The following is a 16,913-nucleotide window of genomic DNA, read 5'->3' as shown; positions in this document are numbered from 1 at the left end:
CTGCAAGATTAAAACAGTGTGCTGGAACTCAGGACCTTTGCCTTTCATGAACAGGTGCCCTACCACTACTGACTGAGGTACCCAAGCATGACTCACAACCTATCCTCACATTATTTCTGCCATTATCTCCTATCAACCCAGATATGATGTGCGACCCGTCCTCACAGCTTTGCTTCTGGCAGTACCTCATCTCCTACAAAGGAAGGAGATGCGGTACTGGCAGAAGTAAAACTTCTAGGAGAGGTCATGAGTTGTACTTGGGTTGCTCAGTCAGTTGAGCACTTGCTCATGAAAAGCAACGGTCCAAACTCGTGTCTTGCTCTTTCACAGAGTTTTAATCTGCCAAGATATTACATATAGGCACACACTCTGCTACAGAATGGAAAATTTGCTTTGGAAACTGTACTCTGTTTCCTTTTGTCAGAAGAGCTGGCAGTGATTGCTATTCAAATGTCATTGTGAGTGGTGGTATGTGCAGACATGTTCTGCAAGGTGTGGTATCACTAGAATTGCTCATTAGTGATAATACTATTAGCAAGAACTTTGTACAATTAGAAAATTTTATCAATAAACAAAATTATAGTCACACAATTTCTGATTTGTTTCCGTTTGCAGCCTAGTCATGTTCGCAGAGAAAAGAAATTTACCTTTCATAAAAATTATTTACATTTGTAATTTTAGGAGTGATGTCTAAGTCATAATGCTTTTGTATGATTCTCAAAATGTTTGTGTACATATTGTATGCAGAATTTGTATTGTTTTTCTTAGGAGTAATGATTCATACGCACTGTTGGCTGCACATGTGCTGTATGAAGCGTGGACTGTGACAAATGACAGCTCTCATCTCAGGGAAGCATTAGACTTATTGGAGTGTGTCCTTGCCTCAAGCCCATCAAACTTTCATGTCAAACTGTTGCTAGTCAAGCTTTATAATATGTTAGGTGAGTTCTGATAATATTACAGCAAAGTTACATTCCTTTAAGTGTATGAAACAACAGTATTAAAGTGTTCTCTTCTGGCTAAATGTAAGGAACTGGAAAGGTAAATATATAAATCAGATTTAAAATAATGTGCCAGCTAATTTTAGCTTTTGCGTTTAGAAATTGTCTACAAAAGAATATTGACATGACTAAGTTAGGAGCATTAAAAACATACCAAACTTATTTTCATTAAAAATATCTTTTTACACAGTAGCTCACACTTGATACAAGACACTCACTCCAGATTCTTTCATATTCATTAAGCTTATGTGCAACTGTTTGCCAGAACTTGGAGCCAGCTCTGTAATACTCTTGCAGAGAAACCTCTTCCAATATCCTCTTTTTTCCAATGTTTCATATCTGATGAATCTATTGGCTGTAGCACATTTACTATGTATTCTGTGGTGTAAAACTTGATTTCACTCAATTGTGCACTCACACTGGAGTTTTGGAAGGCTGGCTTGTGTGTGTGTGTGTGTGTGTGTGTGTGTGTGTGTGTGTGTGTGTGTGTGTGTGTGTGTGTGTCCAGTTCTAGATTTAGTGCAGTTTAAACGGTTACATATTACTTTTATTTGCAGAAAATATGCACATTGTGAACAGTACATTATTATTTCATAAGTGCCACAAAATTATCCCACTAAGAAAGTTCTGAACTCAGTATAATCTTTTGTAAATTCAAGTGTTTACTTGTCTTTAATTGACATCTGTGTTTCTAGGTGCAGGAGCAGCTGCACAGCAAATATATGATCTATTGGATATCAAGCATATGCAGTTGGATTCCCTGGGTTATCTACACTGTTGCCACCTCTACACTGCTGGTCAGTTAACAGCTGCCAGCACCTTGTATGAAAATACACTGAAATTTTTCAGCGGTAATTACAAAGATGTAAGTTAAAATGTTCACAAAACATTACTTGTATGAATTAAAAAAGGTGACAGAAGTTTTCTTATAACTGCAGTCATTACTTCTGGGATTTTATTCTGTTGATGTGGCAGTCTTCAGTCTAAAGATTGGTTTGATGAAGCTAACCATGCTACTCTGTCTTGTGCAAGCCTGCTCATCTCTGAATAACTACTGCAACCTTCATCCTTCTGAATCTGCTTACTATATTAATTGCTCGATCTTCCTCTAAAATTTTTACATCCCCCATTTCCCTCCAGTACTAAATTGATGTTCTATTGATGTATCGGACTGTGTCCTATCAACTGATCCCTTCTTCTAGTCAGGTTGTACCCCAGATTTGTCTCCCCAATTCTGTTCAGTGCCTCTTCATTAGTTATGTGATCTACCCATCTGTTCTTCAGCATTCTTCTGTAGCACCACATTTCAAAAGCTTCTATTCTCTTCTTGTCTGAACTGTGTATCACCCATGTTTCACTTCCATAATGGCTACGGTCCAGACAAAAACCTTCAGAAGAGACCTCCTTAAATTTATATCCAATGTTAACAAATATTTTCAGAAAATCTTTTCATGCCATTAGCAGTCTACATTTTACATACTCTCAACTTCAGCCATTATCAGTTATTTTGCTGCTCAAATAGCAAATTTCATCTATTACTTTCAGTGTCTCATTACGTAATCTTATTCCCTCAGCATCACATGATTTAATTCGACTGCATTCCATTACTTTCGTTTTGCTTATGTTGATGTTCATCTTATATCCTCCTTTCAACACACTGTTCATTCTGTTCAGCTGCTCTTCCAGATCCTTTACTGTCTCTGACAGAATTACAATGTCTTCGGCAGACCTCAAAGTTTTTATTTCTTCTTCATGGATTTTAATTTCTACTTCAAATTATTCTTTCTTTTCCTTTACTGCTTGCTCAATCTATGAGATTAATGACACGTATAGGCTACAACCTGTCTCACTCTCTTCTCAGCCATTGCCCCTCTGTCATGCCCCTCGATTGTTATAACTGCCATCTGGTTTCTGTAAGAGTTGTAAATAGCCCTTCACTCTCTGCATTTTACCCTTACTACCATCAGAATTTCAAAGAGCGTAGTCCAGTCAACATTATCAAAAACTTTACCTCTACAAATGCTATAAACATACGTTTGTCTTTTCTTAACGTATCTTCTAAGGTAAGTCATAGGGTCAGTATTGTCATGTGTTCCTACATTTCTTCAAAATTCAAACTGGTCTTCCCTTAGGTTGGGTTCTACCAGTTTTTCCAGTCTTATGTAAAGAATTTGTGTTAGTTATTGGCAACCATGACTTATTGAACTGATAGTTTGGTAATTTTCGTACCCGTCAGCAACTACTTTCTTTGAAATTGGAATTATTACATTCTTCTTAAAGTCGGAGAATATTTCGCATGTCTCATATGTCTTGCACACCAGATGGAGTATCTTTATCATAACTTGCTCTCCCAAGGCTATAAGTAGTTCTAACAGATTGTTGTGCACTCCTGGGGCCTTGTTTCTACTTAGGTCTTTCAGTACTCTGTCAAATTATTCTCACAGTATCATATCTCCCTTGTCATCTTTATTTACATTGTCTTCCATTTCTGTAATATTGCTTTCAAGTTCATCTCCTTTGTACAGACCCTCTGTATACTCCTTCCACCTTTCTACTTTCCCTTCTTTGCTTAGGGCAGGTTTTCCATATGAGCTCTTGATATTTATATAGCTGTTTCTCTTTTCTCCAAAGACCTCTTTAATTTTATTGTAGGCAGTATTTATCTTTCCTTTAGTGAAATATACTTCTAAATCCTTGTGTATGTCCTCTTTCCGTTCCTGTTTAGCCATTTTGCACTTCCTGTCAGTCTCATTTTTAACTGTTTGAATTCCCTTTCACCTGCTTCATTTCCTGCATTTTTATATTTTCTTCTTTCCTCCGTTACATTCAGTATCACCTCTAACACCTTATGATATCTGCTGGACCTTATCTTTTTACTTATTTGATCTGCTGCCTTCACTATTTCAGCTTTTACAGGTACTCATTTATCTTCTACTGTATTCCTTTTCCCAGTTCTAGTCAACCAGTGGCAAATGCTCCGTCTGGAACTCTCAACAACCTTTGGTTCTTTCAACTTATCCAGGTCCCATCTCCTTAATTTTCTACATTTGGCAATTTCTTCAATTTTAATCTGCAGTTCATTAAGCAATAAATTGTGGTCAAGAGTCCACATCTGCCCCTGGAAATGCCTTACAATTTAAAATCTAGTTCCAAAATGTTTTGTCTTTCCATTAGATAATCAGTCTGAAACATTCCGGTGTCTCCAGGTACAAAATTCTAGCAGGTGGCTTCCTCTTTCATTCCTTTCCCCCAGTCCATATTCACCGACTATTTTTCCTTTCTTTCTGTTCTTCCTTTTACTATTATTGAATTCCAGTCCACCAACACAATTAAATTTTTGTCTCCATTAAATGTTTGACTAATTTCTTTTCTTTCATCTGATCATATATTTCTTCAGTCTCTTCACCATCTGCAGAGCTAGTTGATGTATAAGCTTGTACTAGTGTGGTAGGTATTGGCTTTGTGTCTTAATCACTATGCTGTTCATAGTAGCTTATCAGTATTTTTATTTTCCTGTTCATTATTAAACCATCTCCTGCATTACCCCTGTTTGACCTTGTATCCATAACCGTCAATTCATCTGACTGGAAGTCATGTTTCTCTTGCCACTAAACTTCACTAATCTCCTCTGTATCTAACTCCAACCTGTCCATTTCCCTTTTTAAATTTTCTAACCTTCTTGCGTGATTAAGGACTCTAACATCCCGTGCTTCGATCTGTAGGATGTCAGTTTTGTTTCTCTTGATGACTACATTCCCTGAGTGGACCTCACCTGGGGATCCAAATGGAATATTTTACCCAAGAGGACACCACCAGTTAATCATACAGCAGAGCTGCTTGCCCTTGGGAAAAATTACAGCTGTGGTTTCCTCTTGCTTCCAGCGATTCACAGTACCAGAACACTAAGACCATTTTGGTTATGTTACTAGGCCAGATTAGTCAGTCATCCAGACCGTTGCCCCTGCAACTACTCAAAAGGACACTGACCTCCTTCAGGAACCACATGTTTGTCTGGTCTCTCAACAGATATAACCACCACCACCACCACCACCCCTCACCCCCGGTTGTGGCAGCACTACAGTATGACTATCTGTATTGCTGAGGTTTGCAAGTCACCCCATTGGCCGTGAGTGCCATGGTTCATCAGAGTAGGGGATTTGTATTCTGAACCTATAATTACTTTATCCACCATCCACATCCACACTCAGCAAGCCACCTTGTAGTGTGTGGTGGAGGATACTCTGTGTACCATTGTCACTTTCCCCTTCTCTTGTCCTAGTCACAATTTATTCATGGTAAGAACAATTGCTGGTAAGCCTCTCTGTTAGCTCAAATATCTGTAATTTTACCTTTGTGGTTGTTTTGCGAAATATACACAGGGGAAAGCAATATGTTGTTTGACTCTTCTAGGAACATACGCTCCCAGAATTTTAATAGTAAGCCCCATCATGATGAAGAACTCCTCTCCTGCAGTGTCTCTCACTGGAGTTTGATGTGCGTTTCCATGAGGCTTTTGCAATTACTACAAGAATCTGTAACAAAATGTGCTGCTCTTCCCTGGATCTTCTCTACTTCCTATATCAGTTCTGTCTGGTACAGACTCCAGACTAATGAACAGTATTAAACTATTTGTCAAACTATGGTTTTGTAAGCTACCTCCTTTATGGGAGGACTACACTGCCTGAAGACTCTTCTAGGGAGTATCAGTCTGGCTTCTGCCTTACATGCAATTACTTTTATGTTGTTGTTCCATTTTAAATCACTTTGTTCACATACTCGCAGATATCCATAGAATAGATTAGGAGGAGGACAGTTGAGGGCCTCTAGCCAACTTGTCTGCATGCTAGACACACTGGACCTACAATTATCTCATGCAACCTAACTGGAAATTTTAAGTCAGGCAGGTGATTCGACCTGTTATGCTACCATTCATGAACAGCATTTCAGGGGTGTTTCCTAATAGGATAATGCTCTATCTCTGTTGTAACAGACATGCTCTACAGTGTCAACATATTGACTGGATGTGCTCAATCACCAGATCTGTCTTCGATTGAAAACATATGGAACATCATCAGATGATAACTCCAACGTCACAAATGGCATTAACCATCTCTGTATTGACTGAAAAAGTGCAACAGGCATGGAACTCCATCCAACAAATGTACAACACAAAGCATGCAAGTTTGCATGCTTGCATTCAACATTCTAGTTGGCTACACCGGTTATTAATGCACCAACATTTCACATTTGCAATGGCTAATCTCATGCTTACATTAACCTGTGATCTTGCAAATGTTAATCACCTAAATATGTTACCAAGACAAATGTATTCCTGAAATTTCATTACTCTTCATTAATTATTTTTTTGTTGTTGCGATTTTGTTCCGTCAGTGTGTACTACTAGTTCCAGCGTACTGTTCAGTTTGCATGGAAACAATTAATGGATTTTGGAACCTTTTATCTGGTTGTAGCTAGAACAACTTGTTACTTGTAATTAATAGTTTAATCCAGCCCTAATTTTAAGTAATAATTAAGGTGAAAGGAATTCTAGTTGTTATGGGTAAGATGAAAAATGCAGCAATGTGTTATGAACCATAACATAGTTATTTCCAAGTGGATGTAGTCTACATAGTCTCATATTATATAATGTTTTCAAATATTTGTTTAAGCAACTATTGGGAAAAATAATACTGGTGGTTTTGACTATTTACAAGAGAACTTTTTTTTACTTTCCCGGTAACAGTATCAACTGCATTTAAAATGCTATGTTGTATCATCTGCTCTAGTCTTTTATGACACATTGATTTCTTTCAGAGTGTGGACCACCTGACCTTCTCTTACAAGTTTGGCTCATTCTTAAAGATTGAGGAGTTTGTTGAGTTTAGGGAACGACTGAACAATTCAATTCACTATGCAATTATCTCAGTGGAACAAAAGCTACTTGAGCTTATGAGTTGTAGATCGCATGCTCAGACATCAGTTGTAAGTATACAATAAAACAAAATGTGTTATTTAATGAAAATATTAATTAATTTTGTTTTCCTTCAAATATTTATAAAAGAATGGAGTTGTGGTGAGATATAGGGGTCAGTATAGAAGAGCAAATAATTATATCCTCTGGTGTTTAATGTACAGTTATTTGAGAGAAGAAGGTTGTATTGATGGTCAGAGAGCACATACTCATTTATGGCTATGGTAAGTGCCTCCCTCACCAGACACAAATGTAATGGTGATTTGTATGAGAATTTGGAAATTAAGTCTGAATGACTTGAAAGAGGAGGGTGAAAGATTGTTTAGGCTTGAGAATATAGGAAGTAATGGATCAAAGGACGTTTTAAGAACAGAGGGTGCGGGGAGGATGTTGACATTATCCTTTTCTTCTTTGTTTTTTCTTAAATTTGTATAATTTTTGTCATGTTTTGCTTCCAGTACCAGTCCACAAAGCATTTTTGCTCATGTGCGATTTTCTGCACTCTTGTGAAGATAAGTTATATCGATAGTAATAACTGTTAGTTTAGTACAAATTACTCATCAAATATGTGTATTAGTGTATTTCTACACTTTTTATTAAAGGTATCAGTTTCTGTTGTCTTATTCCAGAAAACCCAAAAAAACCATAATGTCAAGTTGTAGTCGTATTTTTGTTTGCATTTTGACACTGGTAACTTAGAGAATACAATTTGGTAGTTGTGTTTTTCCTTCCAGCAATTTAAGTAGATCGTGTCTATTCATTATGAAGTGTGTATTTCTGGAAAATAGTGTAACTCGTAAGCTGTTTCATTTAGAAACTTTTGCATTAATACTTTGTTTATATACAGTTTGCATATGTTAAAGTTACATTCGATTTGAATACACTGAGGTGACAACAGTCATAGGATACCTCCTAATATTGTCCCGGACCTCACTTTGCCTGGTGTAGTACAGCAGCTCAGTGTATCATGGACTGAACAAGTCGTTGGAAGTCCCTTGCAAAAATATTAGAAATATTGAGCCATGCTGTCCCTATAGCCATCTATAATTGCGGAAATCTAGCCTGTGCAGGATTTTGTGCCCGAACTGAACTGTCAAATATGTCTCATAAACGTTCAATAGGATTCATGTCAGGCAATCTGGGTTGCCAAATTGCTTGAATTGTCCAGAATATTCTTCAAACGTGTCATGAATAGTTGTCATCCAATGATGTGGCACACTGTCATCCATAAAAATTCCATTGTTGTTTGGAAACGCGGCCTCCATGAAGAATGGCTGCAAATGGTCTCAAAGTAGGCAAACTTTATGGAGGACCCTGTCCACTCCATGTAAACACAGCCCACACCATTATGGAGCCACCACCAGTTTTCACAGAGCTTTGTTGACAACCTGGGTCCATGGCTTCATGGGGCCTGCACCCCACTCTGTCCTTACTGTCAGATCTTACCAACTAAAATCAGGACTCATCTGATTAGGCCATGATCTTCCAGTTGTCTATGGTCCAAGCCCAGGAGAGGCACATCATGCGATGACATGCTGTTCGCAAAGGCACTCGCGTTGTTCATATGCTGCCATAGCCCGTTGATGTCAAGTTTCACTGCACAGTCCTAACAGCTACATTCATCGTATGTCCCACATTGCTTTCAGCAGTTATTTCGTGGAGTGTTGCTTGTCTGTTAACACTGATGACACTGTGCAAACACCAATTCTGTTGTTCGTTAGGTGAAAGCCTTTGGCCACTGCTTTGTCCTTGGTGAGAGGTAATGCCCGAAATTTGGCATTCTTGGCACATTCTTGATACTGTAGATCTCAGAATATTGAATTCCCTAATGATTTCTGGAATAGAACATCCCATTGCCTACCTCCAACTCTCATTCCATGTTCAAAGTCTTTAATTACTATTGTGCAGCCATAATCACATCAGAAACCTTTTCACATGAATCACCTGAGTACAAATGATAGCTCCACCAATGCACTGGCCTTTTATACATTGTGTACACAATATTACTGCCATCTGTATATGTGCATATTGCTATCCCATGAGTTTTGTCACATTGTAAGTTAATTAACAGATACTGCAGTTAAGTGAGAGCTGAATTCTTCTTGTAAGTGGAAATAATTGACTTTTTACATTATATCATAAACCTGAAGCAATAACCTGTAGGCCTAAATTTTGTGGCCCGTAAATAACGAAAATTGGTGTAATGTAAAGTGTGATTTGATTTTGTTTTTAAGTGTGTAATCTGTATTGCAATGTGTGATAAGTGAGGATGTTGCCCTAGGATAGTCAAAGAGGGAGTGGTATATGTAGACTGCGGGTTGGAATTTCGCTTCAGTAACTAGTGGGGAACTAAGCAGGGAACTCAGTGAAACTCACCCATAGCGCTTCACAGTATATTTAGATCCATGTGAAGTATGTCGTAAGTAATCCATTGTAGTTCAAAGGGAATGACGACACGTACTTCTTACAAAACTACAAGAAAATACTACATTTATTGCTTTAGCACAAGAAGGGGTGCACAGTGCCCCAACTAAAATTTTTGATAACTTACCCGGTGATATAAAATGCCAGTCTGACTACAAAGTAAAATTTGAAAACAAACTGAAAAACTTCGTCCTTGACAAATCCTACTATTCCTAAGAAGAATTTCTATTATTACGCTGCATAAAGGGCGGTGGGTAGGAATTACTAACTCACATATCTGTATATTTAATAGTAATAATAATAATAATATAATAATAATAATTATTATTGTTTAATAAATAATTGTTCAGCGTGTAGTCATATTTATGAATTAATTTTCAATGCGGATGAAAATGGCTTGTTCCCCATCATTACAATTTATCAAGCAATGATCTGTGGAATTGAGTAACTTCTTTCACTTTGATTGTGATGACCAATGTGTTTACTGTGATCATTCTTCATTATCCTATGATTTGTTCTGTGATGTAGTCATAACAAAAATGATAAGTTGCTGCATATCTCTTTATGTGTGTGGATCCCTCCTGTCACAAATGTATCTGCAGACTTCATCTGAATCCAGTTGTTCTCTGTTTGAAGAAATACCAAGTGTACCACAACAATAGAATGCAGGGAGCTTATTTGGGATGGTGGTTTTTGGCCATTCTGACTCGAGATTGGTATTGTTTTCATGAATCCTAGCTATCATATGCTGGGATGTTCCTTCTCCACAGGGGACTCTTGATATCATTCTATATATTTTTCAAAACTGAATTAGAAGCCAGTGTCTAATAATTTCAGTATTGATGTCCTGTCCCTCACCCTAGCACAAAAATAAAAGAATACTAGAAACATATTTAATTAGAATTTTTGTATGCCAAGCTGTTTTCATTAAGCAGGTAGTATTGATTTCATCTACAAATATTATTTATAAAGAATAACATAAGGGCTTTTTCCCCACAAATTTGTTGTTTCTTCTGTGTGGTTTAGCTATTTGTGCATGACATTGATATGTGTTTTAGGTCAAAATATAACTTCACAGAATCTCTAAAATTAAACTGTTTAGTAGCTGTCAGTAGGCATGATCCCCTTCTTCATGCAAAGAGATTCTGTGAACCTTTCAAAGAACTAACCTTTACAGAGCTAGAAAAGAACGCTGCAAGTAGGTGTTACTTTCAGTCCCATTTTGTTGATCAAGGAGTTTGGCAGATAAGGGGCCTCACATTGTCATGCTGTAGTGAAACCTGTACCCCCTGATAAGATCAAATTCATATTGCTGGGCTTTAAATTTAGTCAGAGTTGCCATGGTTTCTTGTAGTTATTTCTGCATAAAATGTTTTCAAAACTAAAAAAATAGAATAAGAACAAAAACCGTGGTATTTTCCACTTATCACACACTTGCTACACCTATTCTCAGTACACCTGGCAATTCTTTGACAGTCATTTTTATCTTCCAAACCATATCGTCATGTTGTACATGTTACGTGTAGGCTGTCTGTGGTATTCTGGTACACACAGAATCCTGACTGCAGCTGTGCTTATCTTCACCAGATAATCTGTGCATCCATTGACTGTCTTGCTGTATTATAGCCGGCCACATTATTCCCACAAACATTATTCTCCCTTTGCTGATGATTATATCCCCACTATTTATTTCCTACATCACCAGAACTCTTGCCACCTGATGATGTATTGAAATTTAGTGCGGCAGCTGTTTTGATGAACTGCTGCGGCAATTCTTGCATAGGGAAATGAAGTAAATTGGGATACACACACATCAAAAAAAGTTTTGCATCGCCCCGGTTCCCAGAACTCCTGAAGATACATGTTATCTGTGAATATTGTATCACAGAAACAGTCCCTTTGGCTGTCCAGAGAGGTCACTAAACCCACCCAAATGGCTCTGAGCACTATGGGACTTAACTTCCGAGGTCATCAGTCCCAAACCCACCCAAAGATGTAAACAACCATGCATTAGCTGTGCCTATTAGACAGAGGGGGTCTGACAGCTGATCTGTTCCAGTCATTCCACCAGGAAGGAGGTACACGACTCATTTTGTCTGTAGTTCAACCATGCCTAGACGGTCACTACTACGGTTCGATCGCGTCCGAATTGTTACTTTGTGCCAGGAAGGGCTCTCAACAAGGGAAGTGTGCAGGCATCTGCAGTGAACCAAAGTGATGTTGTTCAGACTTGGAGGAGATACAGAGAGACAGGAACTGTCAATGACATGCCTCACTCAGGCCGCCCAAGGGCTACTACTGCAGTGGATGATCGCTACCTGTGGAGTATGGTTCCGAGGAGTCCTGACAGCAACACCACCATGTTGAATAATGCTTTTGTGCAGCCACAGGACATCGTGTTATGACTTGAAACTGTGCACAATAGGCTGCATGATGTGCAGCATCACTCCCGACTTCCATGGCGAGGTCCGTCTTTGCAACCATGACACCGTGTAGCGCGGTACAGATGGGCCCAACAAAATGCTGAATGGACCGCTCAGGATTGGCATCATGTTTTCTTCATCAATGAATGTCACACATGCCTTCAACCAGACAATCGTCAGAGATGTGTTTGGAGGCAACCCGGTGAGGCTGAACGCCTTAGACACACTGTCCAGCGGGTGCAGCAAGGTGTGGATTCCATGCTATTTTTGGCTGGCATTATGTGGGACCGACGTACATCACTGGTGGTAATGGAAGGTGCCGTAACGGTTGTATGATATGTGATAATGCAACCATATCAGCAGCATATTGGCGAGGAATTTGTCTTCATGGATGACAGTTCAAACCCCTATCATGCACATCTTGTGAATGACTTCCTTCAGGATAACAACATCGCTCAACTATAGTGGCCAGCATGTTCTCCTAACATGAACCCTATCAAACATGCCTGGAATAGATTGAAAAGGGCTGTTTATGGATGACATGACCCGCTAACCACTCTGAGGGATCTACGCTGAATCACTGTTGAGGTGTAAGACAATCTGGACCAACAGTGCCTTGATGAACTTGTGGATAGTATGCCACGATGAATACAGGCATGCACCAATACAAGAGAATGTGCTACTAGCTATTACAGGTACCGACGTGTATAGCATATCTCTGAAGTCTATCAGAGTAAAATTACTGATCTACTGGATCCGCAAGCATATAGGAAGCTGAATAGGGACCCCACTAATAACGTTCTTAGAATTATGTCACGGTTAATAAAAAAGTCCTCCATTGAAGAGAATGTACAGAATGGTCTCTGCAGTTCAGTTGCGCTACCACCGAGGCTTTATGGATTGCCCAAAATTCATAAAGAAAATGTGCCGTTAAGACCGATACTAAGCGCCATTGGTTCGCCCGCCTACTCGTTAGCCAAGTTTTTGAGTATGCTGTTAAAACCACATGTGGGCCGTTTGGCCTCTTATATAAAGAATTTGACACATTTCATCAGCAGATTGAATGGCATAGTGGTCCAGCCGGAGGACATATTGGTCAGATTCTATGTGGTATCGTTGTTTACCATGGTTCCACTTAATGATGTATTGGAACAGCTGGATCGAATTTTTCCTGACGATATTTCAGAACTGTTTAAGTGTTGTTTGATGACCTCATACTTCAAGTGGAATGAACAGTTTTATGAACAAACGGTTGGCGTGGCTGTGGGAAGCCCCCTAAGTCCCATAATTGCAAACTTCTTTATGGAGAAATTCGAAAACAGGCCAACAAAAAAAACGAAATGTAGGATTCCGATACATGGATGACATATTTGTGCTGTGGAGACATAGCAGGGAGGAACTAAGGTGGTTCCAGGAACATCTGAATAGTATAACTCAAGAATTCAGTTAACAATGGAGGAGGAGGTAGACGGCAAATTATATTTCCTCGATGTGCTTGTCTTTAGAAATGAAAATGGTAATGGTAGTTTGGGCCACTCAGTATACCACAAACCCAGACACACGGACCGTTACTTGCACCAGGATTCAAACCACCACCCACAACAGAAGCAGGGTGTTATCAAGACGTTAGCGGACAGAGAGAGAAATATGTGTGAACCTGAGTTGCTCGACACTGAGATGGAACATCTCCACAATGCACTATTGAAGAATGGATATTCATCCGCTGAAATAAAACGTGCGTTGAGACAGCCACGCAGAAGTCATAGAGACATACAGGCTACTGCAAAATCTAAGGTTTTCCTGCTGTTTGTTAAAAATGTAACAGAAAGAATAGGGAGGATCTTGACGAAGCGGAATATTATCGTAATTTACAAGCCCACCAGGAAGATACAGGAATACCTTAAGCCTGCCAAGGACGCTTGCAAGATATTGGAAAAAACTGAAGTGTATAGGATCCCATGCAGCTGTGAAGATGTTTAAGTGGGTACCACTAAAAGAACTGTTTCAAAACGCTTGGAAGAGCACAAGGGCAATTGTAGAAGAGGAGAAACGGAACGATCAGCTGTTGGGGAGCATTATCTCCAGCCAGGTAACCATCATATTCGTTTCGAGGAGACGCAAGTACTAGCGACCACAAGTGGATATTAAGAAAGGCTCTACAGGGAGGCAATCGAAATCGCCAAACACCCTAATAATTTCAATCGAGAGGAGGAGGGCGTGAAATTAAATGGTGTATGGATACTGGTGTTGAAGATGTGTACCACCCGTCCACTACTGGGTGATGGCAACGGCGGTCGACGGCAGCGGACAGTGTCCAATTGCAGTGACATTTTCAAAACACGTGACATCACACCTCGGTGCGGGAGCGCACGGACATGGAATTTAGCGGCAGTCAGTAGTGAGCCAGTGGATGTGTTGGACCTTCCATCGATCTACAGACTCCCTTGAAGATGTCCTCCGCAGACGGGGACGAAATGTTGGGAATTGGCACAGAATTTATCAACCGACCACAGCATAACAGCCTGGATAATTATAATGGACATGACGTTTCCTGCTGTGAAAGTGTACATTTTAGTATGTAAACCTCTGAAGGTCTGGCTGTATTGTGGTAGGACATGCAATGTGTGGTTTTCATTAGCAACAGAATGGGCAGAAATGGTGTTTATATTGATCTCTATTCTAATTTTCTGTACAGGTTCTGGACTCTTGGAACTGAGGTGATGCAATACTTTTTTTGATATGTGTATCTGGAAATATGCTTCTATTCATACTACATCTGAAATAGAAATGTGTAGTCCTTTTGCAATGATCCTCACATGTAATGCAAGAAAGTGTGTGTGTGTGTGTGTGTGTGTGTGTGTGTGTGTGTGTGTGTGTGTGTGTGTGTGTGTTGGACATTACAGTTGTGCCAACCCAGTATGTTTATTACTGTATTTTGCTATTGTTTTCTCACAGTACTCATGCCAGATTATGTAAATATAGTCAACAGATGAAGGCCATAATGAATGTTTATAATGAATTTGTTTCGTTTACTAATAGTCAACACTTTATGCTTTTCATGTGTGTCTGTTTGCAGTTTGTAACAGCAATGGAGATAAATCCAGCAAAAGACAAAATAGATTGGAACAGTTTACAAGATAATCGTGACTTGACTGTGATGCTGTCATGGGAGCCTGTTTCAAGGTTTGTATTTTGTAGCAGCAGTCTTAGTTTTTATGGTTAAGTTAAGTGAGAGTTTCATTGCTCATTATGTGGATAATTCTCAAGTTTGTAAACATGTAGTTCAATTACATTAGTGTTGAGTACTTACAATTTTATTCTGTATCCAATGCTTGTAGTTTCTTAACTTATTCTATTTGTAAAAGTATTTGAATAAGTTGTATACTTCTATTGTCACACCATTGTGTACCAGCAGCTACAGTTTCTTATTCTGTGTAACAGGCAGATGTCTCCAGAAATTGTGCAGCAGACGTTTGCTGATGAAAAGGCTTTCTTAAAATTTCGTAGTCTGATTTTGCGGTGCCTGGGTGCTGCATTTTCAACAGTTCCTCAGTCTGCTGATGTTTGCTGCCAAGGTCATCATGGAAATTCTCACCATAAAAGCAACAGTCAAAAAGCTCATATGAACAACAATAACAACATTGGTGGTAGCAACAGCAACAACAATGCTGACATCATGAATGGAGAACTGGACTGTGATTCAAGGACCCTGTTATCTTCTCTCACAGATGAGCTAATGGAGCTACAAGCAGAACTGGAACACAGGAGTTCAGTGAAAACACTTATGGTCAGTTTCATAGATTTTTCTGTTAAACACTGCCAGCATTTCTTGTGGCAGTGCTTATGATCTATCATTGTTATGTAAATTTCAGATAGTGGAAATGACTGCAGTGAATGCTGTGGTAACTTCGTAAACTTATATGCATGATCTGCAACATGAATGCTAAAATTGATGCAATGTGTATGTAATGGTAAAATAATTTGCATTAGAGAAGAGTTGGCTATCACTTGTAGGGCAGAGAGGCATACAGTTTGTTGAGGTACATTCTGAAGGACTGCTGTATTCCTTTCAGCTGTCGTGAAAGGCTAACCATAGCCTTATTACTGCTTCATTTAGTTTGGCAACTTGTCTAGGATATATTCAAGTTTCCTGTGGAGAGAAAACAATTTATCCTGATATGCAAGGGCTATCCAGAAAGTAGTTTGTGTATTGGTATTAAAAAAAAGAAAGAAAAATGTTTTATACATTTTAAAGCAACCCTTAAAGTACTATTTTGCAACATAGTCTCCACACAAATTTACGAACTTACCAAAGCAGTGAACAAGTTTTGAAATTCCAGTGTTGTAGAATTCTGTTGCTTGAGACTTCACACCCTCCCACAGTTTCCTGCCATCAAAATGCTGTGTTGGAGGCCAGGTTGTCATTGTTGGAAACAGATGGGCAAGATCTGGACAGTGGTGTATGAGAAAACACCTCCCACTTGCATGCATCGAATACTTCTCCAGTGTGATATGCCTTGTGTGGTCAACTGTTGTCATGCAAGAACAAAATTTTTGAGCTCAGCTTTCCTCCGTGGTTATTTTGAACTGCTCTTCTAAAGTTTTCCAAAATTTGACAATACCTTATTCAGTGTATTGTTCTGTCACAGCTTCCTTGAATCTTCTCACCAACTTTTGCAACTAGTTCATCAGTCACTGTGCTTGTTTGGCTAGTGCTTTCCTTATTTCCATATACTTCACTCAATTTCTGATAAATTTCAATTAGTTTATGGTTTTTGTGACCAAAAATCTTATTACTGACTGTGCTTCACAACTTGCGCGTTTTTCAATTGCTGCGCATATTTATAACTGGAAACGGCATGAACTTCACATTGGCACCACTGCATACTGACCAAATGGACAAATGCTCAGACAACAGTATGGCCACACTAGCTCTGTCCATTGTTGCTGCAGTTGGAAACATAATCTGCTTTCTAGATAGCCCTCTTTTCACTTAATTTAAGATCAAGATGGAATTGGACCAGCGGAATTTTTGATGGAAAGTTTCATTAATTGTAATTCGATAGTTAGGAAACTTTTTCAGATGAGAAACAA

General features: G+C 39.0%; 1 protein-coding gene across 1 annotated transcript in view; it reads left to right on the top strand.

Moving 5' to 3' along the window:
- The window catches only part of LOC124711193 (N-alpha-acetyltransferase 25, NatB auxiliary subunit), an 84,814-nt gene that overhangs the window by 37,826 nt on the left and 30,075 nt on the right, over positions 1-16,913 (top strand). Inside the window, exons 10-14 of the mRNA XM_047241122.1 lie at positions 769-941; positions 1,697-1,866; positions 6,816-6,983; positions 14,896-15,002; positions 15,261-15,606. Of these exons, the coding sequence (XP_047097078.1) occupies positions 769-941; positions 1,697-1,866; positions 6,816-6,983; positions 14,896-15,002; positions 15,261-15,606 (964 nt within the window). The remainder of the gene's footprint in view (positions 1-768; positions 942-1,696; positions 1,867-6,815; positions 6,984-14,895; positions 15,003-15,260; positions 15,607-16,913) is intronic.

The sequence above is a fragment of the Schistocerca piceifrons genome, chromosome 8, assembly GCF_021461385.2.
Source record: "Schistocerca piceifrons isolate TAMUIC-IGC-003096 chromosome 8, iqSchPice1.1, whole genome shotgun sequence".
Lineage (NCBI taxonomy): Eukaryota > Metazoa > Arthropoda > Insecta > Orthoptera > Acrididae > Schistocerca > Schistocerca piceifrons.
Note: the sequence above shows the minus strand (reverse complement) of the source record. Positions and strands in the feature narration are given on the sequence as shown.